We start from the raw sequence: 23,971 nt of genomic DNA, 5'->3' as shown, positions 1-23,971 counted from the left end.
GCGCTTCAGCTCATCCGTGCAGCCAACACTTTAAATGCATTGTGACAATTAATCATCACGGCGTTTTACATTGACGTTATCAGAGTATACCGTGTAACACGGGAAAACTTTTACCCGAACAGTTTAACACAATATTGATGATACTTTCCACTTCCGAGACGAGGGTGCAGAATAGCAGAAACATGAGGGTGAATTTCCGAGTTATATTTGGTAAATAACAAGTGGATACGCCTCAGAGACTCAACTCAAATTCCTTCTCAGTTTTCCTTATAATATTTCTGTTTAGTCGCAATTATCAATTCGTTGTAAACTCGTCTTTCTGTTCGCCTGTTATCTACTAATCGCTTCGTATTTCTGGTCAGATGCAGCCCTTTCCCCTGAGCTATTCCCGCCTATGGCAACCTCAAACCTACAGTACTTCAGCCGCTTTTTCCCATTTTGATACATTGATGGTTTATATGCCCCCTGTGAAATTGTATGTGGGGGTTGGAGTTTGGGGCTGTGTGGAAATGTGGCAAATGTCAGTGACAGTGAACCTGTGAATCAGTAAATTGGTAAATTTTCAAATTGCTTAATTGTTGTCCCATGTACCGAGGTGCAGAGAACAAACTGTTTTACAGGTCATTCATGCAGATCAGTTCATCAGTGCATTGAGATAGCACAAGCGAGCAGAATAAAGTGTTACAGTTACAGAGAAAGTGCAGGACAGGTAGGCAGTAAGGTGCAAGGGCATAACGACGTAGATTGTCAGGTCAAGAGTCTATCTGATCACAGTAGGTAAACATTAAGAGGTCACATAACACCGAGACAGACACTGTCTTTCAGCATGGTGGTAAGTGTCTTTAAGGCTTTTGGATCTTCTGCCCGATGGGATGGGGGAGGAGAGAGAATGTCCGCGATGGTTGACGTCTTTGCCTATATTGGCTGCTTTGCCGAGGCAGCGACAGTGTACACAGAATCCATGGAGAGGAGTTGGCTTCCGTGATGTGCTGAGCTCTATGCGCAACTCTCTTTAGTTTATTTCAATTACCAGCAGAGCAGACACCATACCCAGCCGTGCTGCATCCAGACACAATTCATCGATAAAAATTGCTGAGAGTCAAAGATAGAGCGCCAATGAGCACTCTTTGCCGTGACATTTACGTGGTTGGACCAGGGTAGGTTATTGGTGACGTCCACTCTACTGAACTTGAATTTCTCAACCCTCTGGACCTCAGCATCGTTTACGTAGTTGCCCCACCCATTTCCTGAATCAAGATCCAATTCATTCGTGAGTAGACATCTGCATGAATATATATTTCAGTGACTTCGCAGTCTTCCACAGTTCTTCAGGAGCAGCTTCGAAAACCCTGAACAGGACTTGTCCGAAAGCCTTTGACTTCTGATTCTTATCAGCTTCACCATGGCTGAATGATAGATAGATAGATAGATACTTTATTCATCCCCATGGGGAAATTCAACTTTTTTTCCAATGTCCCATACACTTGTTGTAGCAAAACTAATTACATACAATACTTAACTCAGTAAAAAATATGATATGCATCTAAATCACTATCTCAAAAAGCATTAATAATAGCTTTTAAAAAGTTCTTAAGTCCTGGCGGTTGAATTGTAAAGCCTAATGGCATTGGGGAGTATTGACCTCTTCATTCTGTCTGAGGAGCATTGCATCGATAGTAACCTGTCGCTGAAACTGCTTCTCTGTCTCTGGATGGTGCTATGTAGAGGATGTTCAGAGTTTTCCATAATTGACCGTAGCCTACTCAGTGCCCTTCGCTCAGCTACCGATGTTAAACTCTCCAGTACTTTGCCCACGACAGAGCCCGCCTTCCTTACCAGCTTATTAAGACGTGAGGCGTCCCTCTTCTTAATGCTTCCTCCCCAACACGCCACCACAAAGAAGAGGGCGCTCTCCACAACTGACCTATAGAACATCTTCAGCATCTCACTACAGACATTGAATGACGCCAACCTTCTAAGGAAGTACAGTCGACTCTGTGCCTTCCTGCACAAGGCATCTGTGTTGGCAGTCCAGTCTAGCTTCTCGTCTAACTGTACTCCTAGATACTTGTAGGTCTTAACCTGCTCCACACATTCTCCATTACTGATCACTGGCTCCATATGAGGCCTAGATCTCCTAAAGTCCACCACCATCTCCTTGGTCTTGGTGATATTGAGACGCAGGTAGTTTGAGTTGCACCATATCACAAAGTCCTGTATCAGTTTCCTATACTCCTCCTCCTGTCCATTCCTGACACACCCCACTATGGCCGTGTCATCAGCGAACTTCTGCACATGGCAGGACTCCGAGTTATATTGGAAGTCTGATGTGTACAGGGTGAACAGGACCGGAGAGAGTACGGTTCCCTGCGGCGCTCCTGTGCTGCTGACCACCGTGTCAGAACTACAGTCTCCCAACCGCACATACTGAGGTCTATCTGTCAAGTAGTCCACTATCCAATCCACCATGTGAGAGTCTACTCCCATCTCCGTTAGTTTGTGCCTTAAGATCTTGGGCTGGATGGTGTTAAAGGCACTAGAGAAGTCAAGGAATGTAATCCTGGTTCTTACCGCGTTTGTGTCCTGTTTGTTCAGTATGTAGAATACTTAATCCTTTATACTGTCCTTTATGTTGCGTTTTTACTTAACGGTTATTAAATAATTATTTATTATTTTCGCCAGCTGCAAACTCGGAAATGACTTTGACTCAGTCTCCGTCCGTATCGGCGACTCCGGGTAGAACCGTGAAAATCACTTGTACCATGTCAGGGGGTAGCATCGGCAGCTACTACACGAGCTGGTACATGCAGAAACCCGGCGGTGCCCCAGTTTTTGTGTTATATGAAAGCACCACGAGAGGATCGGGAATTCCAGATCGATTCACGGGTTCAACAGAATCATCGAGCAACCAAATGCATTTAACCATCACCAATTTGCAATGGCAGGACGCCGCCGATTATTACTGTGGTGTCGCGAATGGTAGCACGTTCATATTCACATTAGGGAGAGGAACCAAACTGAATTTCGACAGTAAGTAAATATGTGTTGGGGTCTAATCACCTTTTGATTTTTTTTTTCGTTTGAAGCTTGGAATAATATTATCAATCCTGATGCTTCGATCTGATTTACGGTCCGCCTCTCATTGTATCTTTACAATACCTCAGGCAGAAAACTAGCGCATATGCACCCCTTTTGCTTGGTAGGGTCACTTAATTTAGCTGAAAAGTATCTTCAAAACAACCTAAGTTCATTGCCATAACATTTTTAAAATAGCTTCGTGATTCGTGATGATTCGTGCTTTTAGCGAGTGTTTCTTAGGAGTTGCCCAAGGAACAGTTGTACCTGCAGGATGACTTCCATGTCTCCTCCGACTTCTTAATTCGGTCTCCGTTTAGAAGATGTCTGTACCTCTCTAATCTATCCAGATACCGCCTGCAGAATCCTGGAGTGGAGTCCATCTAGTTTGTCGACTTATCCAACTTCAGATCTTTCAGCATCCCAAGCTCCTTCTCCTTCGTCATAGCAACTACTATCACTTATGTTTAATTTCCATTTATGCCTAATTTCAATCTTTGTATGCTCAACTTGATCTTTTCACGTTACTTCAGCTCCTCTTGTTTTATACCTATTAACCTGAAGTCATCAAGATTCTGGTGCTCCGTTCTAACTTCCAGCCAATTTGTCTTCAGCAAAACGCCACCCCAGAGCCCACCTCGGCCTCACCGGTGTGTCTGGCCTTCTGCAACGTCTCAGTGTGAATGTCTCAGCTTTGATATCAAATTATCACTCGGCCCACCTGTTTTGTTTACATTTCAAACTCTCTAGGCCCGCAGGCCACTGAGTATCTACTTTTGAATACCTGATCATTACCGTACTAAGTGATTTCTCCTTGAATAACATCTCTCAGGTCTGAAACACGGTAAATTTGCTCTTTAGCTTTTCTGACTTGTCGCGTTTTCCTCCGAGATACTGCCGTAAAACGATTTCTTTGTAACTTCTGTTTTGTAGTCTTGATATCTTATTGTGTGAATGGGTTCAACTTTTCAAATTAATGAAAAGAAATGTTTATAAAAACCTTGAACCAGATATCCACATCTTCTGGATTTCATAGACCTCTGAGAGTTTTTATCGGGTTTTCCTTCAGTGTGTATCACCCCGGTCCAAACAACCCTTTCGGAATTAATTGTGGGACTAAAAACTAAAAAATCCAAGTATAAAACTTTAACGTATTATCTATTCCCATTAAAATATTTCCATTATTTTTAGCCATTCATAATCCCTCCTTTACTGCGGCGAATCGCGGCATCTCCGAGGAGAGACAAAGGCACAGTCTGTCACTCAAATCCACTGCCTCATCTCTTGCTTTTTACGTGAATAGCTGCGACGACATTTCGGAGTTTTGCCACGCGCTTTGCCATATCTCTTTTGGGGTTTGTTATTGGTTCTGTGATTCATGTCTTTACGATTTAACACCATGGAACATGCCAATAATCTGTCATGAAATTAAGTATTGCATAGCTACATCAGATTGGATCGGGGTATCATGGGATTATATAAAGAGTATCTTATGTATATTGGAGAGTATTTCACGAATAAAGGAGTTCTGTCAGCGATTGTTCAGAAGCCTCTCCAGTCGGATTTTCTTTTGCCATTCCATCGAAATTTGTTATTTTATTGCTTTGAATTTTGCTGTTATGAAAATCCCTCTCTTTCCTTTGCTTTGTAGCTATTTCTAATGTTCATGATGTATATTGGCTTTGTTGCGTTTGTTGAAGATCAAAATGCACTAATGAAATACAGGTGATCGGGTTCTCATGCGTTCTGACTTTTATGGCTGTAAAATCGTTGAAGAAAAGGCAAAGTTTGATTCCAATTTACATCAATTAATAATTCATTTCCCTGCACTTCTTTCTATTTACAGGTCCGCGAAAACCCGCCGTATCCGTCCTCCGACCGTCTGCGGAAGAAGTTCATGGACAAGGCACCGCCACTCTTGTGTGTTTAGTGAGCGGGTTTAATCCGGCCGCTGTGAATATCGAGTGGACTGTGGACGGCAGTACGAGAAGGAATGGCGTTGAGACCAGCCGGATCCAGCAGGACGCGGACAACACGTTCAGTGCGAGCAGTTACCTGACTCTGCCAGCCTCAGACTGGAACTCACACGAGCTTTACTCCTGCGTGGTTAAACACGAGACTCAAGCAACCCCATTTCAAACAAACATCGCGCGATCCAGTTGTATGTAATACAATAAGTTTAGACACTGTTTCTTTAAAATGAAACAAATGAATTTCATGTACAGATGCTAAATTTTCGATTGTCGCTGACACATTTTTCAACCGGGAGAAAAAAGGTATTGCGTCCCGCTGGACGTTAAACAGCATTCGTTCTGAAATTGATATCGTCCATGTAATTTTATCACAAAGTAATTAAAATCTACCCGATCTACTGTGGTGTTTTTGCCTTGATCAATATGTCCGACAAGAGCATCATTTTTCAAACGTTTGCGTAGATAGTGAAGATGATCAAACTTTGGCATTCCATAAAATAAAATAGACCGCGTCGCTTACACGTTGTGCTAGTTATTGGGTATATTTTCTTCCTGAAGAAATCATAATCACATTGGCTACATCAGGTCAAGTGGTGTAATTACTTGTCAGCGAAATTTACATACATAGTAAAAGAAATCCTGATACTGCCTTTATTTGAACATCGTGGGTATATTCAATTTCCAATTTTAACATTGTATTATTCATGGAAATGGTTTTTTCTACAGCTGGTCATGTCAGGCAGACAAGGGCTTGTGTACCTTGTGTCAGCAGCGGCGCAAAGCAGAGTAGCACTTATTAAAGTGCATACTGATGACAAATTTGCCCAAGTATCCTTCAAAACTTCAGGTTTCCTTCGAGGTGATTTCGGCTTACGATACCTAACAAACATTGCAAATGGTAGTCCAAAGCATTTCTAGTAAATACAGTCTGACGGTGGTTGATTATCTAAAGCTATATCGGGCTTCAAAACAGTGAAGCGCCGAGGATATCGCACCGACATTTGTACATTAGTTTGTAGAATATATATAATGATAGCTTTCTCTGTGTAATGTAGAACACCGTGGCCATAGTATAGAGTTCGAGAGAACAGTACCGTAAAATAACATAAATATGTTCAATAAATAAAGAAAAGATCATTTTCAGGCGAATGAGAATACGGATTGTACTCACGTCTTTCTAATTGGTTATACAAGTTGTTTTATCTCGATAAGAAAAGAATAGCAAGAGCAAGTTTGCAGCTCATCATTGAAATTCATACATGGGTTATTGAAACGGGGACATTAATATCACGTGGTCTTCATCAGTCACTCTGGACGGAGGACGTTGGACTTGCCTTCTCTGAGTATGGAAGGCCTAAGGAGTTCCCTGTAACTTTACAGCTGCACAGACCAACCATTGCTTTGAGCGGGACATTTTTACACGGGCTGTAAACTGCGCAGTACTTTAAAATCACCTTATATAAAAGTAAATTCCAGTATCGCACCAGAAAGTCTGTGTCCGCGGGGACATTCCAGTTCCTGCGCGGCAGGTGCACGGTTGTACTTGGTGTGGCAGACCATTCAGTGTTGTGATAGGACGATAAAATGACCAGAACTGCACTGGGATATTTTGGCAAAGGGCGTGGCTCACTTCAAACTATTAAAGTTTGGAAGCATTCATTAAACATTTCTGATTCTTTTCTGGCATTCATACACTTTTATAATCCGTAAAATGGGAGGTTTTGTCAAAGGCCATAGCTCACTCACATTTTCTGACATTGAGATACGTTTAAAATCTTAAAATACATTTAATGATTATTAAATCAAATAGTAATTCAATACCTAAACGATTTGTAACGAAAGTACACACGAATGGATAAAATGTAATGCATCCGCCGCTTCCTTCTTTTCGAACATCTTCACAATCCGCATTGAAGCAAACTACCTCTGGAATTTCTGCGACTGGTCCGAAGGCAAAGTGAAAGAGTGCAGTAAGCCACTCCATTGCTGAATACTTGGAGAGTCGGGAAGTGGAAGTGGAAGAATGTAGATGGAGATCGGGCAGATGGATTGAATTCTGCCAGTAACAATATCGAAAAATGTTGGCATTTGCATGTAAATATAACAGTTGATCCAAAAAAAATGTTGTGGTTCGATGACAGAGATGTTTTTATTAACAATACATTCCAAGCTGTGGATCAGCTCACAGATTGAGCTGCCCGCATAACGGAGAGGTGGTGTATACAGAGAAATATGTGAATGATCGCGGTTAGCATTATTGAAAAGCGCATACAGAAACGTTAACCATAGTACAGGCATTTTGGACCACGATGTTGTACCCAACTTTTAATCTAATCCAAGATCAATCTCACCATTCCCTTCCACAGAGCCCTCCATTTTTCTTTCAGCCATTGGCCTAAGAGTTTCTTAAATGTCCCTGATATATATTTGCCTCTACCACCACACTGGCAAGGCATTCCACGAACATACCACTCTGTGTAAAGAATATACCTCTGACACCGTCCATATTTTCGTCCAATCACTTTAAAAGTCTGCCCTCTCGAATATACCACTGCCACCCTAGGCAAAAGGCACTGGTTATCCTTTCTATCTACTCTTCTTATCTTATGCATCCCTGTCAGGTCGTCTTTCAACCGGCTTCATTCCAAAGCGAAAAGCCCTAGCTCGCTCAGCCTATCCTGATAAGACATGTTCTCTAACCAGAGCGACATCATGGTAAATCTCCTCTAAACCCCCTCGACAGCTTCCACGTCCTTCCTATTCTGACCAGAATCAAACACAACAATGTCAGTGTAGTCCAAACAGAATTTTATGGAAATACAACATTAGCCGGCGGCCCTTGAACTCGATCCCTCGACTAATGCAGGCTAAATGCCTTCTAAATAACCTTATTGACGAGCGGCAATTTTTGAGAGATCTGTGCGAGTGGACCCCAGGATTCCTTTGTCCTCTACACTGCTAAGAATCTTCTCCTTAACCTTATATTCTCTCTTTGATTTCGCTCTTCCAAAGTCCATTATTTCACATTCTTCCGCATTGAAAACCATCTGATACATAACACCCCAGCTACGCATCCCATCAATGATCCCGTTGTAAACTACGACAATCTTATTCACAGCACCAACAGACCTGTGTCAACTATCCCATTGCCCTGTACATAGACCATACCTCTCCGTACCCCTCCCATCCATATTCTCTTAATATTTCAAACTTATTTTAAATATTGAACTTACACCGCATGCTCTACTTCCACTGGCAACTCGTTCCACACTCTCGCTACTCTCTGAGATGAAGTTCGTCTTCATGTTCGCCCTAAACATTTCACCTTTCACCCTCAGCCCATGACCTTTATTTCTAGTCTCAGCCAACCCTGGTGTGAAAAGCCTGCTTACATTTACACTATCTATTCTCCACATCATCATTCTCCTATGCTCCAAGGAAGAAAGTGCTAACCACTTCAACCTTTCCGCACAAGTTACATCACAAGTTACGTCGTATACACCGCTCTACTTTTATCAATTTCTTTAGTCACTTTCTCGAAAAAGTCAATCAGGCTTGTGAGAAATGAACTGTCCCCCCAGATAGCTGTACTGTATGTAATCAGACTGTTCTTCTCCAAATGCTCATAAATTCTGCCTTTAAGAATCACTTCCAAAGTTTGTCCACCACTGACATGCAGCTCTGGTCTATAATTCCCAGGATTATCCCTGTCTCTCGGTTTCTTTTTGCACTACCTTATTTTCCCTTTTCTATTTTATAATTATGATTGATAATTTAATTTTTTTATTATATTTACTTCAATTTGTACTCCAGGGAGCGCGAAGTGCAGAGTCAAATATCACTGTGATGATTGTACGCTCTAGTATTAATTGTTTGGTGACAATAAAGTAAAGTAAGAAAATCTTCAACATTTGAGTCCCTCCAGTCTTCTGCTACTCCTCCTGTGCCCAATGAGGGCGCAAAGATTATCACCAAGAGGGAACATTTTCTGCCTTCGCTTCCCGTAGTAACTAGGGTGTACCCCATTCGGCCTCGGGGCCTTTTGTCTTTCTTCAAAAGTTCGACAATATCCTATTTCTTAACGTTTTATGCTGTTTTAGGCTGTCCACACACAAGTCACGGTCTCTCTCAGAGGTGAATACTGAAGAACACTATTCATTAAGGAACTCCCCTACCTCCTCCGACACCAGGCACATGGTTCCTCTTCTTTTACTCACTCTAGTCATCCTTCTGTTCTTCACCTAAGTGTAGAACGTCTTGGAGATTTCCTTAATCATACTCGCCAAGCTCTTCGCATTACCCCTTCTAGATCTCCCAAGTTCATTAGTCAGCTCCTTCCTGTCTGCTTCGTAACCTTCAAGAGTTCTGTCTGATATTTCCTTCAAAACTCTTTATTGAACTTCTTCTTTCCTCTTGGTGGGATGCTTCACATCTCTTGCCAACCATGCTTCCTTCTCCCTACTATACATGTTCAACTGGGAGAACCCTACCCAGAACCCCATTAGTGTTTGCTACACAACTTCCACATTTCCTTATTCATTTCCCTGATAAAACTAATTCCCAATTTCTACTCACAAGCTCATGTATTATAGCATCATAATTTCCTCTCCTTCAAAACAATCTGCTCTTGTCCCTCTCCAACTGTATGGTAAATTAGAGAGTCGTGAATGTGATTAGGGAGGAGCAATCTGACACCTGGCCTGTTCCATTGGCTAGCACTAGATCCAGTAAGACCTCTCTTCTAGTTAGCCTGTCCACATATTCAGGAATCCTTCATTAACAGACCTAACAAACTCTGCCCTGTCTAAATCTTTTGCATGTAAGCTAATGGAATCATTATTCGGGAAGTGCGTGTTTTAGCAGCTTTCCAAAATCGACCTGCCTACCTACACCTCGATGTTCCTGTTGGTGGTGTGCGCTGTACAATACTCCCATTAGATAGACTGCAACCCCTCCTATTTCTGAATTCCACCCACGGAGACTCAATAAACGATCTCTCCACGACTTCCTCACTTTCTGTATCTGCGATACTATCCCTGATTGACAATACCACTCCTCCATCTCTATTACCTCCCTCCCTGACCCTTTTCGAGTTATTTGAACGTGGGAACATCCAGCAGCTTTTCCTGCCTTTGTGACAACCATATTTTGGTTTATATTTTGGATCGGGAACGAGATCGTTTCCTACAAGAATAAAAAGACAAATACATGTTATCATCGAATTTTACCTCATACCTTTCCAATGCAAATAATTTTCCACACTTCACTGGGAATCAGTTGGGAATTTTCTTCCCTCCCAACGTTCGCTTATGGTGAGAAGAATTTCCAATCTGACTGATAACTGTCAATGAAAAGTCACAGAGAAAAGAATAAAGAATAAATGATAAAAGGAGAAAGTCTTTCTTAACGAATAGCCAAAATACAGAGGCGTCCAATCACCATGCCAATGGAACTGCAATGAAAGTTGATCAGATGACAGAGTGCACAGATGAGAGGTGGAATTAGTAGATGTTTTCAGAAGCTTACAGTCTGTAAATCATAGAACTCTACGACATGAGCAACTGCTTTGAGCGTCCTTTGGACTCGGACCCCAGGTTCCCTCTGATCCTCCACACTGCCAAGAATCTTACCATTAATATTATATTCTGTCATCACATTTGACCTACCAAACTGAACCACTTCACACCGATCTGGATAGAACTCCATCTGTCACTTCTCAGCCCAGTTTTGCATTCTATCAATGTCCCGGTGTAACCTCTGACAATTCTCCACACTATCCACAACACCACCAACTTCTGTGTCATCAGCAAACTTCCTAACCCATCCCTCCGTTTCCTCATCCAGGTCATTTATAAAAATCACGAAGAGTAAGGGTCCCAGAACAGATCCTTGAGGCACTCCACTGGTAACCGACATCCATGCAGAATATTACCCGTCTACAACCACTCTTTGCCTTCTGTGGGCAAGCCAGTCCTGGATCCACAAAGTGATGTCCCCTTCGATCACATGCCGCCTTACTTTCTCTATAACCCTTGCATGGGGTACCTTATCAAATGCCTTGCTGAAATCCATTTTCACTATATCTGCTGCTCTTCATTCATCAATGAGTTTAGTCACATTCTCAAAAAAAATCAATCAGGATCATAAGGCACGACCTGCCCTTGACAAAGACATGTTAACTACTCCTAATAATATTATACCTCTCCAAATGTTTATAAATCCTGTCTCTCCGGATCTTCACATTCAGCTTATCAACCACTGAGGTAAGACTCAATGGCCTGTAATTTCCATGGTTATCAGAACTCCCTTTCTTGAATAAAGGAACTATATCCGCAAACCTCCATTCCTACAGAACCTCCCCCTTCCCCATTGATGATGCAAAGATCATCGCCAGAGGCTAAGCAATCTTCTCCCTCACCTCCTACAGTAGCATGGGGTACATTTGACACCTGACCAGGTTCATTTCCCATACCAAACCAAGTACAGCCTCTCCTCTTGTGGGCTTATCTACATACTGTATCAAGAAACCTTTCTGAACAAACCTAACAAACTTCAACCCATCTAAGCCCCTCGCTCTAGGGAGATACCAATCGATATTTGTAAAATTAAAATCTCCCGTCACGACATCTCTGTTATTATTACACCTTTCCAGAATCTGTTTCCTTATCTGCTCCTCGATATTCCTGTTACTATTGGGCGGCCAATAAAAACACCCAGTTAAGTTATTGAACCCTTCCTGTTCCTAACCTCCACCCACAGAGACTGCGTAGAAAATCCCTCCATGGTGCCCACCTATTCTGCAGCTGTGACACTATCACTGATCAACAGTGCCAAGCCCCCACCTCTTCTGCCTCCCTCCCTGTCCTTTCTGAAACATCTAAAACTCGGCACTTGAAATAACCAATCCTGTCCCTGAGACATCCAAGTCTCTGTAATTGCCAACACATCATATCACCAAGTAATGATCCACGCTCTAAACTCAACCGCTTTGTTCACAACTCTCCTTGCATTAAAGTAGACACAACTCAATCCTCCGGTCTGAGCGCGTCCCTTCTGTGTCACCTGCCTATCCTCCCTCTCGCACTGTGTACAAGCTTTCTCTATTTGTTATCCAACATCCTCTTCCCCAGTCTCTTCAGTTCGGTTCCCACCCCACCCCCAACAATCCTAGTTTAAAATCTCCCCAGTAGCCTTAGCAAACCTCCCCTCCAGGATACGTCTCAACTTCATAGAAAGACACAAATAAGATGGACGTCACGTGGGTGCTGGGCAAAATAGCTGCATGTTAGTGGAGCTCCGACGACCCAACATAAAATTCTATCAATTAGAGCATATTTATCCCGCCTTATTCGGATACAGCTTTTCTAGAGTTCAAACTGCTTTTTTACTGAAAAATAACAACTTTGCGAGATAATTCGGGACGATGCCAAGACCTTCGAAGAGCGCTACAGCGAGTCACGTGGCTACAAGACAGGGCCCGCAATCCGACGATCAAGGCACGCTAACGACACAGACGGACTAAGGCTCCAACATGGAGAATTTACTGGTTGAGGTTAGTCGTATAAGTTCCATTCTGCTCGGGGTGGCTACTGATTTATCTACAATTAAAGAAACGACAACGGAGTTGAAGAACTCCGTCAATGCCATTCAACAGAGGCTGACGGAAGCCGAGGTCGCCTCTCCAGCGTGGAGGACACCACTGTGAAGCTGGAGGGTGCTAGCGAGCAGAATAATAAACGCTTGGACCTGCTGTGGAACCGTGTCGAGGAGCTTGAGAACAGGAGCGGACGGAACAACGTCAGGCTGGTCGGTCTAAAGGAGGGTGCGGAAACGGGCGGTCTGATTAAGTGTGTGCAAAGAATCATGTCGGAGGGATTTGGCATCGAACTGAAAGCAAAATTTGAGATTGAGAGGGCGCACCGGGTCCCGGCTCCGAGGTCGGGCGAGGATCGCCCCCCTCCCCCTTGGTTGGTCTTCATACGATTCTTGCGCTCTTCGGCCAGAGAGAAAGTGCTGCAAGCAGCCATAGCAAAAAGAGGAGTTGAGTGGGAGGGGTACAAAGTCTCCTTCTTTCCGGATATGTCCAGCGAAGTGGCTGAGAAACGGAGCGCATTTACTACTGCTCGGAAAATGCTGCAAAGAGTCAATGTGAGGTATACACTCGCTTATCCAGCAGTTCTACGATTCACGTGGAAAGGAAAGAACACGTTCTTTATTACTACTGCAGAAGCAGTGAAATTCATTCAGGGAAAGTACGGCGCTGCCACTGACTGAGAGACAGTAATAGGTGGAGATAACTTTTTAGGTACAACAGGATGGGTGGGGAGCTGGATAAAGCGGTCTGATTAGTGCTAGGCTTACTAGCTGGCACGGTACTTCGCGGACCATATCATGTGTCTTTTTCTTTTCCGTTTCTTGCAGAGTTTATCCTGCCTATTTGCTTTTATTTGTTAGTTAATCTGGCAGGAATATATTATCGCTATGTTTTTGGGTTATGTTGGTTGTTTAGTTGTTCGAAAGCGCAGCATTTGCAGTGGATAAAAATTCTGGAGGCAGAAATAACCACATTGGAAACGGTCTTATCAAGACAATATACCGATGACTTATACAAAGATCTGTGCAATTTGAAATTCCAGCGAAATAACATATATAACAAAGAAGGAGAATATGCATTATTTAGATTAAAAACAAGTTTCTATGAAGGTGCTGACAAAGCTGGTAAGCTGCAGGCACGATATTTAAAGCAGCAGAATACGAATAGTTTTATACCTGTCATTAAGAAAGGGGATACATTAGTGTCATCATCAAAAGAAATAAACGAAGTCTTTCAACAGTTCTATGAACATATATATGCATCACCGTTTAATCATGACCAGGAGGAGCTGAATCAGTTTTTTGCTAACATAAAATTGCCTACATTATCCCCACAACAAGCTGAGTCCTTGGATGCCCCAATTACTGAGGATGAGGTCGGACGGGCTATTGCAGCTATGAAAGTGGGGAAATCTCCAGGTATGCATGGCTTCCCAGTTGAATATTATTAGAAATTTCTGGACATATTGGCTCCTATTCTAACAAAAATCTATTCAGAAGCATTTAATTTGGAAACTTTACCTAATACATTTAATGAAGCATTAATTCGTTGATCCCAAAAAAAGGCAGGGATGCAATAGACCCTTCCAGTTATAGGCCTATAAGCTTAATTAATGTGGACTGTAAGATACTGACTAAAATACTGGCTTCGCGATTAGAGAAAGTATTACCATCTATAATTAACTCTGACCAGGTTGGCTTCATTAAAGGCAGATCCCCAACTGACAATTTAAGGAGATTACCGCACTTAACATGGCTGAACTCCCCAAGTAGTATCCCAGTTACTGCCATCTCCCTGGATGCTGAAAAGACCTTTGACAGGGTTGAGTGGAGATTTTTAACCACGGCCTTGTCATTCTTTGGGTTTGACTCTGTCTTTAATCATGGACTAGAATTTTGTATAAAAACACAAAGGCTGCAGTTATTACAAATGGTATCATATCCCCATTTTTCAACATTTCACTGGGTACACTCCAAGGATGCCCCCTCTCCCCACTGTTATTTACGATTATTTTTTGGAACCGTTGTAGGTCGTGATTAGAGCAGATCCAGATATTAGAGGGGTGAAGGGAGGCGGAAAGGAGCATAAGTTGATGCTATATGCTGACGATATTTTATTACTGATTAGTGACTCTCCTTATTCCTTACCCCACTAATGAAAACAATTCAATTATATTCTGAAGTGTCTGGTTATAAAATCAACGGTAGTAAATTTGAGGCTATGCCAATATCAAAATTGTGTCATTCAAATTCAGTATCTCAGTTTAATTTTAGATGGGTGCCAGTTGGAATGATGTATCTAGGGGTCAAACTCAGTCAGAATTTGGATGAAGTAATTACTTTAAATTCTGATCCATTATTGAGTAGGATAAGAAATAATCTTGCTAAGTGGGGTGTACTGCGACTGTCTCTCTGGGATAAAGTCAATGTAGTTAAAATGGTCAGAGCACCTCAGTTTAACTATCTTTTTATGATGTTTCCTTTAAATATTTCAGATTTGATCGACAAGCAATACAACAAAATTATTATTGACTTTCTATGGGATAAGAAGAAGCCCAGAATTAAAATGAGTAAGATGTGTATGTCCAGTGACATGGGTGGGCTCAGTCTGCCAGACGTCAGGGCATATAAATTAACCTTTGAAATGACCAAGTTAGCTAAACATTGGGACAGGCAGATGTTGATTTAGATTGTGTAGTTATAGAACGGAGCTTGGCTGCACCACATTCTCCCCTTAACATTCTCTCACAACATGTGGAAAACAACACTAATCTAAATCCTATACTATTTCACTCAAGGGGTGTGTGGAGTACAATTCATAAATCTTGTAAAAATGTCACATTTAAATCAGTTATTCTCCTCGCTCTGGAATGACCCTGTGAAACGCATTGGGAAAAGAATGGTGTACTGGAAAGAATGGAAGGTTAAAGGTGTAAATACAGTAGGTGATCTCTGTGAGATTGGGATTTTTATGTCGTATGTGGATTTGCAGAGGAAATATAACTTTGTAGATAAAGGGAATTTCTGGAAGTATTTACAAATAAGACATTCCGTTAGTAGCATATTCAACAATGGTGGCCCACAAAGTAACCCTTTAACTGAATACTTTACACTACCACAGGAAGTTCATAAATCATCAGTGTTATATAAAATGTTCAGGCACTCTGTGGGTGAACCGTGTAACAATCTCAAAGCAGTATGGCAGAAGGATCTTGGAAGCGATATTGAAGATAATGAGTGGTCAAATATTTTATCAAATGTGGGTAGACATATTAGGGAACAGAGAAGGAAATTTATTCAGTATACGATAGTACACAGGTATTATTGGACACCAACTAAACTCTACAAAATGGAGATTGTTGATAATCGTTTATGCTGGAAATGTAAAAATGAGGTTGGCACATGTTTTCACATGATTTGGGAGTGTTCCATGGTTCGTCCATGTTGGTGTAAAGTTCTTGATTTGTTGGGAAATTGGTCGGGTCCTACACTGCCCTTGTGCGCACGGCTTTGTCTCCTGGGTGATAGGAGAATGATACCTAATGTAAACCATGACAAATTTACTATTTTAAAGGCGGGTCTCATCACAGCTGCAAGAATTATATTGCAAAACTGGAAAAAAAACCAGATGACCCACTGTGAGGGAATGGACTGAGGAAAGGGTTAAGATTTCATCATATGAACACATGTTGGGAAGAATTAACAGTGAGGGAAAAGTGCAAGATGCATAGGATCAATTTTGGTTGTATGTTAATTTAAACTTAAATTAGAAGTTTTTTTTCTGTTTTCGTAATTTTATATGTTTTCCTGTCATGGGATGTCTGTATAAATATGCTGTACTGTATCTGCTCTATGATATGTTGTGCTGCTTTGTAAACTAAGAATAAATAATAATAAAAATTTGAATTACATAAAGAACACAAATAAATCGACCTAAGAGAAGGGGCGTATTTTTGAGTCTCACGGAAGCACTACAAAGGAGAAACTTCCACTGAAAATCTGAAACATTTTCCATCGATATTCCAAGTATCATGTTTCACTACAGAACTCCCTTCGTTCCCGCCACCCTGAGTGAAACGCTAAACAGTTGCATCGTCTGTCCACCATCACAAGCGCTTCAGCTCATCTGTGCAGCCAACACTTTAAATGCATTGTGGCAATTAATCGTAAAGGCGTTTTACATCGACGTCAAAAGCGTATAACATGTAACACGGGAAAGCTTTTACCCCAGCAGCTTAACACAATATTCTGTGGATTATATTGAAGAAACATGAGGATGAATTTCCGAGTTATACTTTGGGGCTGCGTGGAAATGTGCAAATGTCAGTGACAGTGAATAGGTCATAAATTGGTAAATTTTCAAATTGCTTAAATGTTGTCACATGTACAGAGGTGCAGAGAACAAACTTTCATAGGCCATTCATGCCGATCAGTTCATCAGTGCATTGAGATAGCACAAGCGAGCAGAATAAAGTGTTACAGTTACAGAGAAAGTGCAGTACAGTTAGGCAGTAAGGTGCAATGGCATAACGACATGCAATGTGAGGTCAAGAGTGTATCTGATCGCAGTAGGGAAACATTTAGTGGTCACGTAACACCGAGACAGACGCTGTCTTTGAGCCTGGTGGTATGTGCCTTTAAAGCTTTTGGATCTTCTGCCCGATGGGATGGGGGAGGAGAGAGAATGTCAAAGTTAGAGCCCCGGTTAGCTCACTTTGCCGTGACATCTACGTGGTTGGACCAGGATAGGTTGTTGGTGACGTCTACTCCACTGAACTTGAATTTCTCAACCCTCCCGATCTCAGCATCGTTTACATAGTTGCCCCGCCCATTTCCTGAAATCAAGATCCAATTCATTCGTGAGTAGAGATCTGCATGAATATATATTTCAGTGACTTTGCAGTCTTCCACAGTCCTTAAGGAGCAGCTTCGAAAGCCCTGAACAGGACTTGTGTCCGAAAGCCTTTGACTTCTGATTCTACTTATCAGCTTCACCATGGCTGAATGGGTCCTGGTTCTGGCCGCGTTTGTGTCCTCTTTGTTCAGTAAGTAGAATACTTACTCCTTTATACTGTCCTTTATGTTCTGTTTTTTACTTAAGGGTTTTTAATAATCATTTGTTATTTTCGCCAGCTGCAAACGCGGAGATGACTTTGACTCCTCAGTCTCCGTCCGTATCGGCGACTCCGGGTAGAAGCGTGAAAATCACTTGTACCATGTCAGGGGGTAGCATCGGCAGCTACTACAGGAGCTGGTACATGCAGAAACCCGGCAGCGCCCCAGTTTTTGTGTTGTATGAAAGCTCCACGAGAGGATCGGGAATTCCAGATCGATTCACCGGTTCCGTAGACTCATCGAGCAACCAAATGCATTTAACCATCACCAACGCTCAAAGGGAGGACGCCGCCGATTATTACTGTGGTGTCGGGTATAGAAGTAGCCCGTACACAGTCACCTTTGGGAGAGGAACCAAACTGAATTTCAACAGTAAGTGAATATTTGTTGGGATCTAATCACCTTTTGTTTTCGTTTGGGTTTTTACTTCGTTTGAACCTTGGAATAATATTATCAATCCTGGTGCTTCGAACTGATTTACAGTCCGCCTCTCATTGTATCTTTACAATACCGCAGGCAGAAAACTAGCACATATGCATCCTGTTTGCTTGGTAGGGTTTATTTAATTTAGCAGAAAAGTATCTTCAAAACAGCCTGAGTTCATTGCCATGACATTTTTAAAATAGCTTCGTGAATAGATGCTTTGTGCTGTTACCGAGTGTATCTTAAAAGTTTCCCAGGGAACCGATGTATTAAACTATATTCACAACAGTGAGGTTTTGCATTAGACAACCGAGGTGAAGTCGTGTTTAGAGCCCACAAATTATTGTATAAATGATCTGAATGCCAATCGGCTGGAATATATTTTGTTCGTTTCTTAAAATTTATTTCTGCTAATATTACTTTATTTTGTGTGTATTGTGTTGTGCACCTTGGTCTCCTAAAACGTTGTTATGTTTGACCGTGTACATGTAAACAGTTGACTGACGATACAATTTATCCTGAACCTGAAGCTTAATGGGGACCAGAGCCGAGCTGAGAATGTTACCGAATTGCGATAGAGAACTTTTATTTCCTTAAGACGGTAAAATATAGGAACAGAATTAGCGAATTCGACCCTATGAATCTGCTCCGTCATTTGATCATCGCTGGTATATTTTTCTCTCAAGATCATTCTCCTGACTTCTCTCCATAACCTTTGACGTCGTTGCTGATCAAGAGACTATAAAACTCAGTTTCAAATTTACCCAAAGACTTGGTCTCCACAGCATCCTTTGGGAATAAATTCTACAGATTCACCACTTTACGGATAAATCAAATTCTCCTCATGTCAGTTCTAAAGGGCTATCCTTGTATGCAAAGGATTTTCTCTCAGGTCTACCCTCTCGCACTAAAGGGGGCATCCTCCCACTTCCACTCAATCTAGCTCTTTCAGTATTCGGTAGGTTAAAATGAGACTTCATCCTCCACACCCCCCCCCCCCCAACCCAACCCCCACCATTCTTCTGAAATCCAGCGTGTACAGGCCCAGGGCCATCAAATGCTCCTTATACTTTAACTCTTTCATTGTCGCGATCTTTCCTGTAAAACCTCCTCTGGTCCCTCTCCAATGCCAGCACATCCTTTCTTTGATATGTGGCCCAAAACTGCTCACAATACTCTAAATCTGCTCTGGCTATTGTCTTTTAAAACCTTAGCATTACATCCTTGCTTTTATATTCTACTCATCTCGAAATAAATACTATGCTTGGTATTCGTGCTGTTAGCGAGTGTTTCCTAGGAATTGCCCAAGGAATAGGTGTACCTGCAGGATGACTTCCATGTCTAATTGCTCCTCAGACTTCTTAATTCGATCTCCGTTTAGAAGAAGTCTGTACCTTTATTCCTTCTACCATTGTCCATGACCATACAATTTCCTACACTGTACTCCATCTGTCACATCTTTGCCCATTCACCTGATCCGTCATCATTCTGCAGACTCCTACTGCCTCAACACTGTCTACTCCTCCACCTGTCTTTGCATCATCCGCAAACGTGACCACAAATCCATAAATCCCGTCGTTCAGATTATTACCTTCCAGCATGAAACGTAGCAGACTCAACACCGATCCTTGCAGAACACCACTGGTCACCGGTAGCCAACCAGAACAGATTATTCTCACGCTTTCCTCCTGCCAGTCAGCCAATGCTCCGTCTATGCCTGTGATAGTTTATGCTCTTATCGTGTTAAGCAGCCTGATGTGTGACACTTTGTCAATGGTCTTCAGAAAATCCAAGTCAATAACATCCACTGACTCTTATTTGTCTATCCTGCCTGGTATTTTCTCAAGGAATCTCAACAGATTTGTCAACTAAATTACCCCTTAAGGGAACCATGCTGATCACGGCTGATTTTATCGTATGCCACCAAGTACCTAGAAATTTCGTCCTTACTAATGGATTCTAGCAAACTCAATATATTTAAATTTCGATTAAACATCAGCATGTTTACTAGGAAATTAACTGACGTCAGGCTAACTGGCCCATAATATCCTGCATTTTGCGTCCATTTCTTCTCAGAAAGTGGAGTAATATTTGTGATTTTCCAGTCCAGCGGACCCATTGGCCCACTCTTGAAAGATCGTTACTAATGCCTCTCTAATCTATCCAGCTACCGCCTTCAGAATCCTGGAGTGTAGTCCATCTAGTTTATCGACTTATTTAACTTCAGATCTTTCAGCCTCCCAAGCTCCTTCTCCTTCCTCATAGCAACTACTATCACTTATGTTTAATTTCCATTAATGCTTAATTTCGATCTTTGTTTCTTCAACTAGATCTTTTCACGTTACTTGCGCTCCTCTTGTTCTATACCTATTAACCTGAAGTCATCAAGATTCTGGTGCTCCGTTCTAACTTCTACCCAATTTGCCTTCAGCAAGACGCCACCCCAGAGCCCACCTCGGCCTCTCCAGTGTGTTTGACCTTCTGCGCCGTCTGAGTGTAAATGTCTCAGCTTTGATATCAAATTATCACTCAGCCCACCTGTTTTGTTTACATTTCAAACTCTCCAGCCCCGCAGGCCACTGAGTATCTATCTTTTGGATACCTGATCATTACCGTACTAAGTGATCTCTCCATGAATAACAACTCTGAGGTCAGAAACTCTGGAAAATCGCTCTTTAGCTTTGTGCCTTGTCGCTGCGTTTTCCTACGAGATACCACCGTAAAACGATTTCTTTATAAATTCTGTTTTGTAGTCTTGATTTCCTATTGTGTGAATGGGTTCAACTTTTCAAATTAATGGAAAAACTGATTATAAAAACAATGACCCAGATATCCACATCTTCTGGATTTCATAGACCTCTGAGAGTTGTTATCGGGCTTTACCAGTGTATCACCCCGGTCCAAACAACACTTTCGGAATTAATTGAGGGACTGAAAACTAGAAAATCCAAGTATAAAACCTTAACTGGTATTATTTACTCCCATTAAAATACTTGCATGATTTTTAGCCATTCACAATCGCTCCTTTACTGCGGCAAATTGCGGCATCTCCGGGGAGAGACAAAGGCACAGTATGTCAATCAAATCCACTGCCTCATCTCTTGCTTTTTACGTGAATAGCTGCGATGTCATTTCGGAGTTTTGCCACGCGCTTTGCCATATCTCTTTCAGGGTTTCTTATTGGTTCTGTGATACATGTCTTTACGAGCTTAACATCATGGAACATGCCAATAATCTGTCACGAAAGTTTGATTCCAATTTATATCAATTAATAATTCATTTCCCTGCACTTCTTTCTATTTACAGGTCCGCGAAAACCCGCCGTATCCGTCCTCCGACCGTCTGCGGAAGAAGTTCAGGGACAAGGCACCGCCACTCTTGTGTGTTTAGTGAGCGGGTTTAATCCGGCCGCTGTGAATATCGAGTGGACTGTGGACGGCAGTACGAGAAGGAATGGCGTTGAGACCAGCCGGATCCAGCAGGACGCGGACAACACGTTCAGTGCGAGCAGTTACCTGACTCTGCCAGCCTCAGACTGGAACTCACACGAGCTTTACTCCTGCGTGGTTAAACACGAGACTCAGGCAACCCCATTTCAAACAAACATCGCGCGATCCAGCTGTATGTAATACAAAATGTTTAGACGCTGTTTCTTTAAAATAAAACAAACGAATTTCATGTACAGATGTTAAATTTTTTATTGTAGCCGACACATTTCGCAACCGGGAGAAAACATGTATTGCGTCCTACTGGACGTTCTTAAATAGCATTCGTTCTGAAATTAATATCATCCATGTAATTTTATCCCGAAGTAATTAAAATCTACCCAATCTACTGTGGCGTTTTTGCCTTGTTCAATATGTCCGACAAGAGCATTATTTTTCAACAGTTTGCATAGATAGTGAAGATGATCAAACTTTGACATTCGATGAAATAAAATAGACAACGTCGCTTGCACGTTGTGCTAGCTATTGGGTAGGTTTTCCTCCCGAAGAAACCATAATCACTATGACTACATCAGGACAAGTGGTGTAATTACTTGTCAGCGAAATTTACATACATAGTAAAAGAAATACTGACACTGCCTTTATTTGAACATCGTAGGCATATTCGATTTCCAGTTTTAGCATTGTTTTCTTCATGGAAATGGTTTTTCTACAGCTCGTCATATTCGGGGAGACAAGGGCTTCTGTCCCCTGTGTAAGCAGCAGCGCAGAGCAGAATAGCACTTACTAGAGTTCAAACTAACGAAATTCTTGCTCAAGTGTCCTTCAGAACTACAGGTTTCATTCGAAGTGATTTCGGCTTACGATACCTAACAAACATTGAAAATGGTAGTCCAAAGCATTTCTAGTAAATACAGTTAGACGGTTGTTGATTATCTAAAGCTATTTCGGGATTCAAAACAGTGAAGCACTGAAGATATCGCACCGACATTTGTACATTAGTTTGTACAATATATATAATGATAGCTTTCTGTGTGTAATGTAGAACACCGTGGCCATAGTATAGAGGTCGAGAGAACGGTATCCTAAACATAAGATAAATATGTCCAATAAATAACGTAAAAGCTCATTTTCAGGCGAATGAGAATACGGATTGTAGTCACGTCACTCTAATTGGTTATACAAGTTGCTTTATCTCGATAAGAAAAGAATAGCAAGAGCAAGTTTGCAACTAATCATTGAAATTCAAACATGGGTTATTGAAACGGGGACATTAATATCACGTGGTTTTCATCAGTCACTCTGGACTGAGGCCGTTGGACATGCCTTCTCTGAATATGGAAGGCCTAAGGAGTTCCCTGTGGCTTTACAGCTGCACAGACCAACCATTGCTCTGAGCAGGACATTTTTACACGGTCTGTAAACTGCGCAGTACTTTAAAACCACATTATATATAAGTAAGTTCCAGTATCGCACCAGAAAGTCTGTGTGCGCGGGGGCATTCCAGTTACTGCGCGCCAGGTGCACGGTTGTACTTGGTGTGGCAGACCATTCAGTGTTGCGATAGGACGATAAAATGACCAGAACTGCGCTGGGATATTCTGGCAAAGGGCGTGGCTCACTTCAAACTATACAGAGAAAGATATGAATGATCGCGGTTAGTATGATTAAAAAGCGTATACAGAAACGTTAACCATAGCACAGACCTTTTGGCCCACGATCTTTTGCCCACATTTTAACCTAATCCAAGATCAATCTAACCATTCCCTTCCACAGAGCCCTCCAGTTTTTTATTCATCCATTGGCGTAAGAGCTTCTTAAATGTCCCTGATATATATTTGCCTCTACCACCACACTGGCAAGGCATTCCACGAACATACCACTCTGTGTAAAGAATATACCTCTGACACCCTCTATATTTTCGTCCAATCACTTTAAAAGTCTGCCCTCTCGAATATACCACTGCCACCCTAGGCAAAAGGCACTGGTTATCCTTTCTATCTACTCCTCTTATCTTATGCATCCCTGTCAGGTCGTCTTTCAACCGGCTTCATTCCAAAGCGAAAAGCTCTAGTTCATTCAACCTATCCTGATCAGACATGTTCTCTAATCCAAGCAGCATCATGGTAAATCTCCTCTAATCCCTCTCTACAGCTTCCACGTGCTTCCTATTCTGACCAGAATCAAACACAACAATGTAGGTGTGGTCTAACCAGAATTTTATGGAAATACAACATTAGCCGGCGGCCCTTGAACTCGATCCCTCGACTAATGCAGGCTATATGCCTTCTAAACAACCCTATTGACATGCGCGGCTATTTTTGAGGGATCTACGTGAGTGGACCC

At 42.0% G+C, this 23,971-nt stretch overlaps 2 protein-coding genes across 3 annotated transcripts; both read left to right on the top strand.

Moving 5' to 3' along the window:
• The first annotated feature begins 2,569 nt into the window (after positions 1-2,569).
• On the top strand, positions 2,570-21,861 carry LOC140732981 (immunoglobulin lambda-1 light chain-like). Of its 2 annotated transcripts, none has more exons than XM_073055718.1 (3): positions 2,570-2,594; positions 17,775-18,128; positions 21,486-21,861. In XM_073055718.1, the coding sequence occupies exons 2-3, from the start codon at positions 17,789-17,791 to the stop codon at positions 21,806-21,808; spliced, it is 663 nt and encodes a 220-aa protein (XP_072911819.1). In that variant the 5' UTR covers positions 2,570-2,594; positions 17,775-17,788; the 3' UTR covers positions 21,809-21,861. The 2 variants fall into 2 exon arrangements, with proteins under 2 accessions (XP_072911819.1, XP_072911818.1); XM_073055717.1 differs by lacking the exon at positions 2,570-2,594 and adding an exon at positions 17,567-17,686.
• On the top strand, positions 2,697-5,244 carry LOC140732735 (immunoglobulin lambda-1 light chain-like). Its single transcript, XM_073055406.1, has 2 exons — positions 2,697-3,030; positions 4,922-5,244. Exons 1-2 carry the CDS (start codon positions 2,697-2,699, stop codon positions 5,242-5,244), a joined length of 657 nt encoding a protein of 218 aa, XP_072911507.1.
• Positions 21,862-23,971: the final 2,110 nt, after the last annotated feature.

The sequence above is a fragment of the Hemitrygon akajei genome, chromosome 9 (genome assembly GCF_048418815.1).
Source record: "Hemitrygon akajei chromosome 9, sHemAka1.3, whole genome shotgun sequence".
In the NCBI taxonomy this organism is placed as follows: domain Eukaryota; kingdom Metazoa; phylum Chordata; class Chondrichthyes; order Myliobatiformes; family Dasyatidae; genus Hemitrygon; species Hemitrygon akajei.
This window is presented reverse-complemented; position numbering and strand designations above follow the sequence as displayed.

Coding starts and splice junctions, on each gene's coding strand:
- LOC140732735 (XM_073055406.1), top strand. CDS start 2,697: ATGACTTTGACTCAGTCTCCGTCCGTATCGGCGACTCCGGGTAGAACC. Junction 3,031..4,921: donor AACCAAACTGAATTTCGACA/GTAAGTAAATAT, acceptor TTCTATTTACAG/GTCCGCGAAAACCCGCCGTA.
- LOC140732981 (XM_073055717.1), top strand. CDS start 17,638: ATGGCTGAATGGGTCCTGGTTCTGGCCGCGTTTGTGTCCTCTTTGTTC. Junction 17,687..17,774: donor GTTTGTGTCCTCTTTGTTCA/GTAAGTAGAATA, acceptor TATTTTCGCCAG/CTGCAAACGCGGAGATGACT. Junction 18,129..21,485: donor AACCAAACTGAATTTCAACA/GTAAGTGAATAT, acceptor TTCTATTTACAG/GTCCGCGAAAACCCGCCGTA.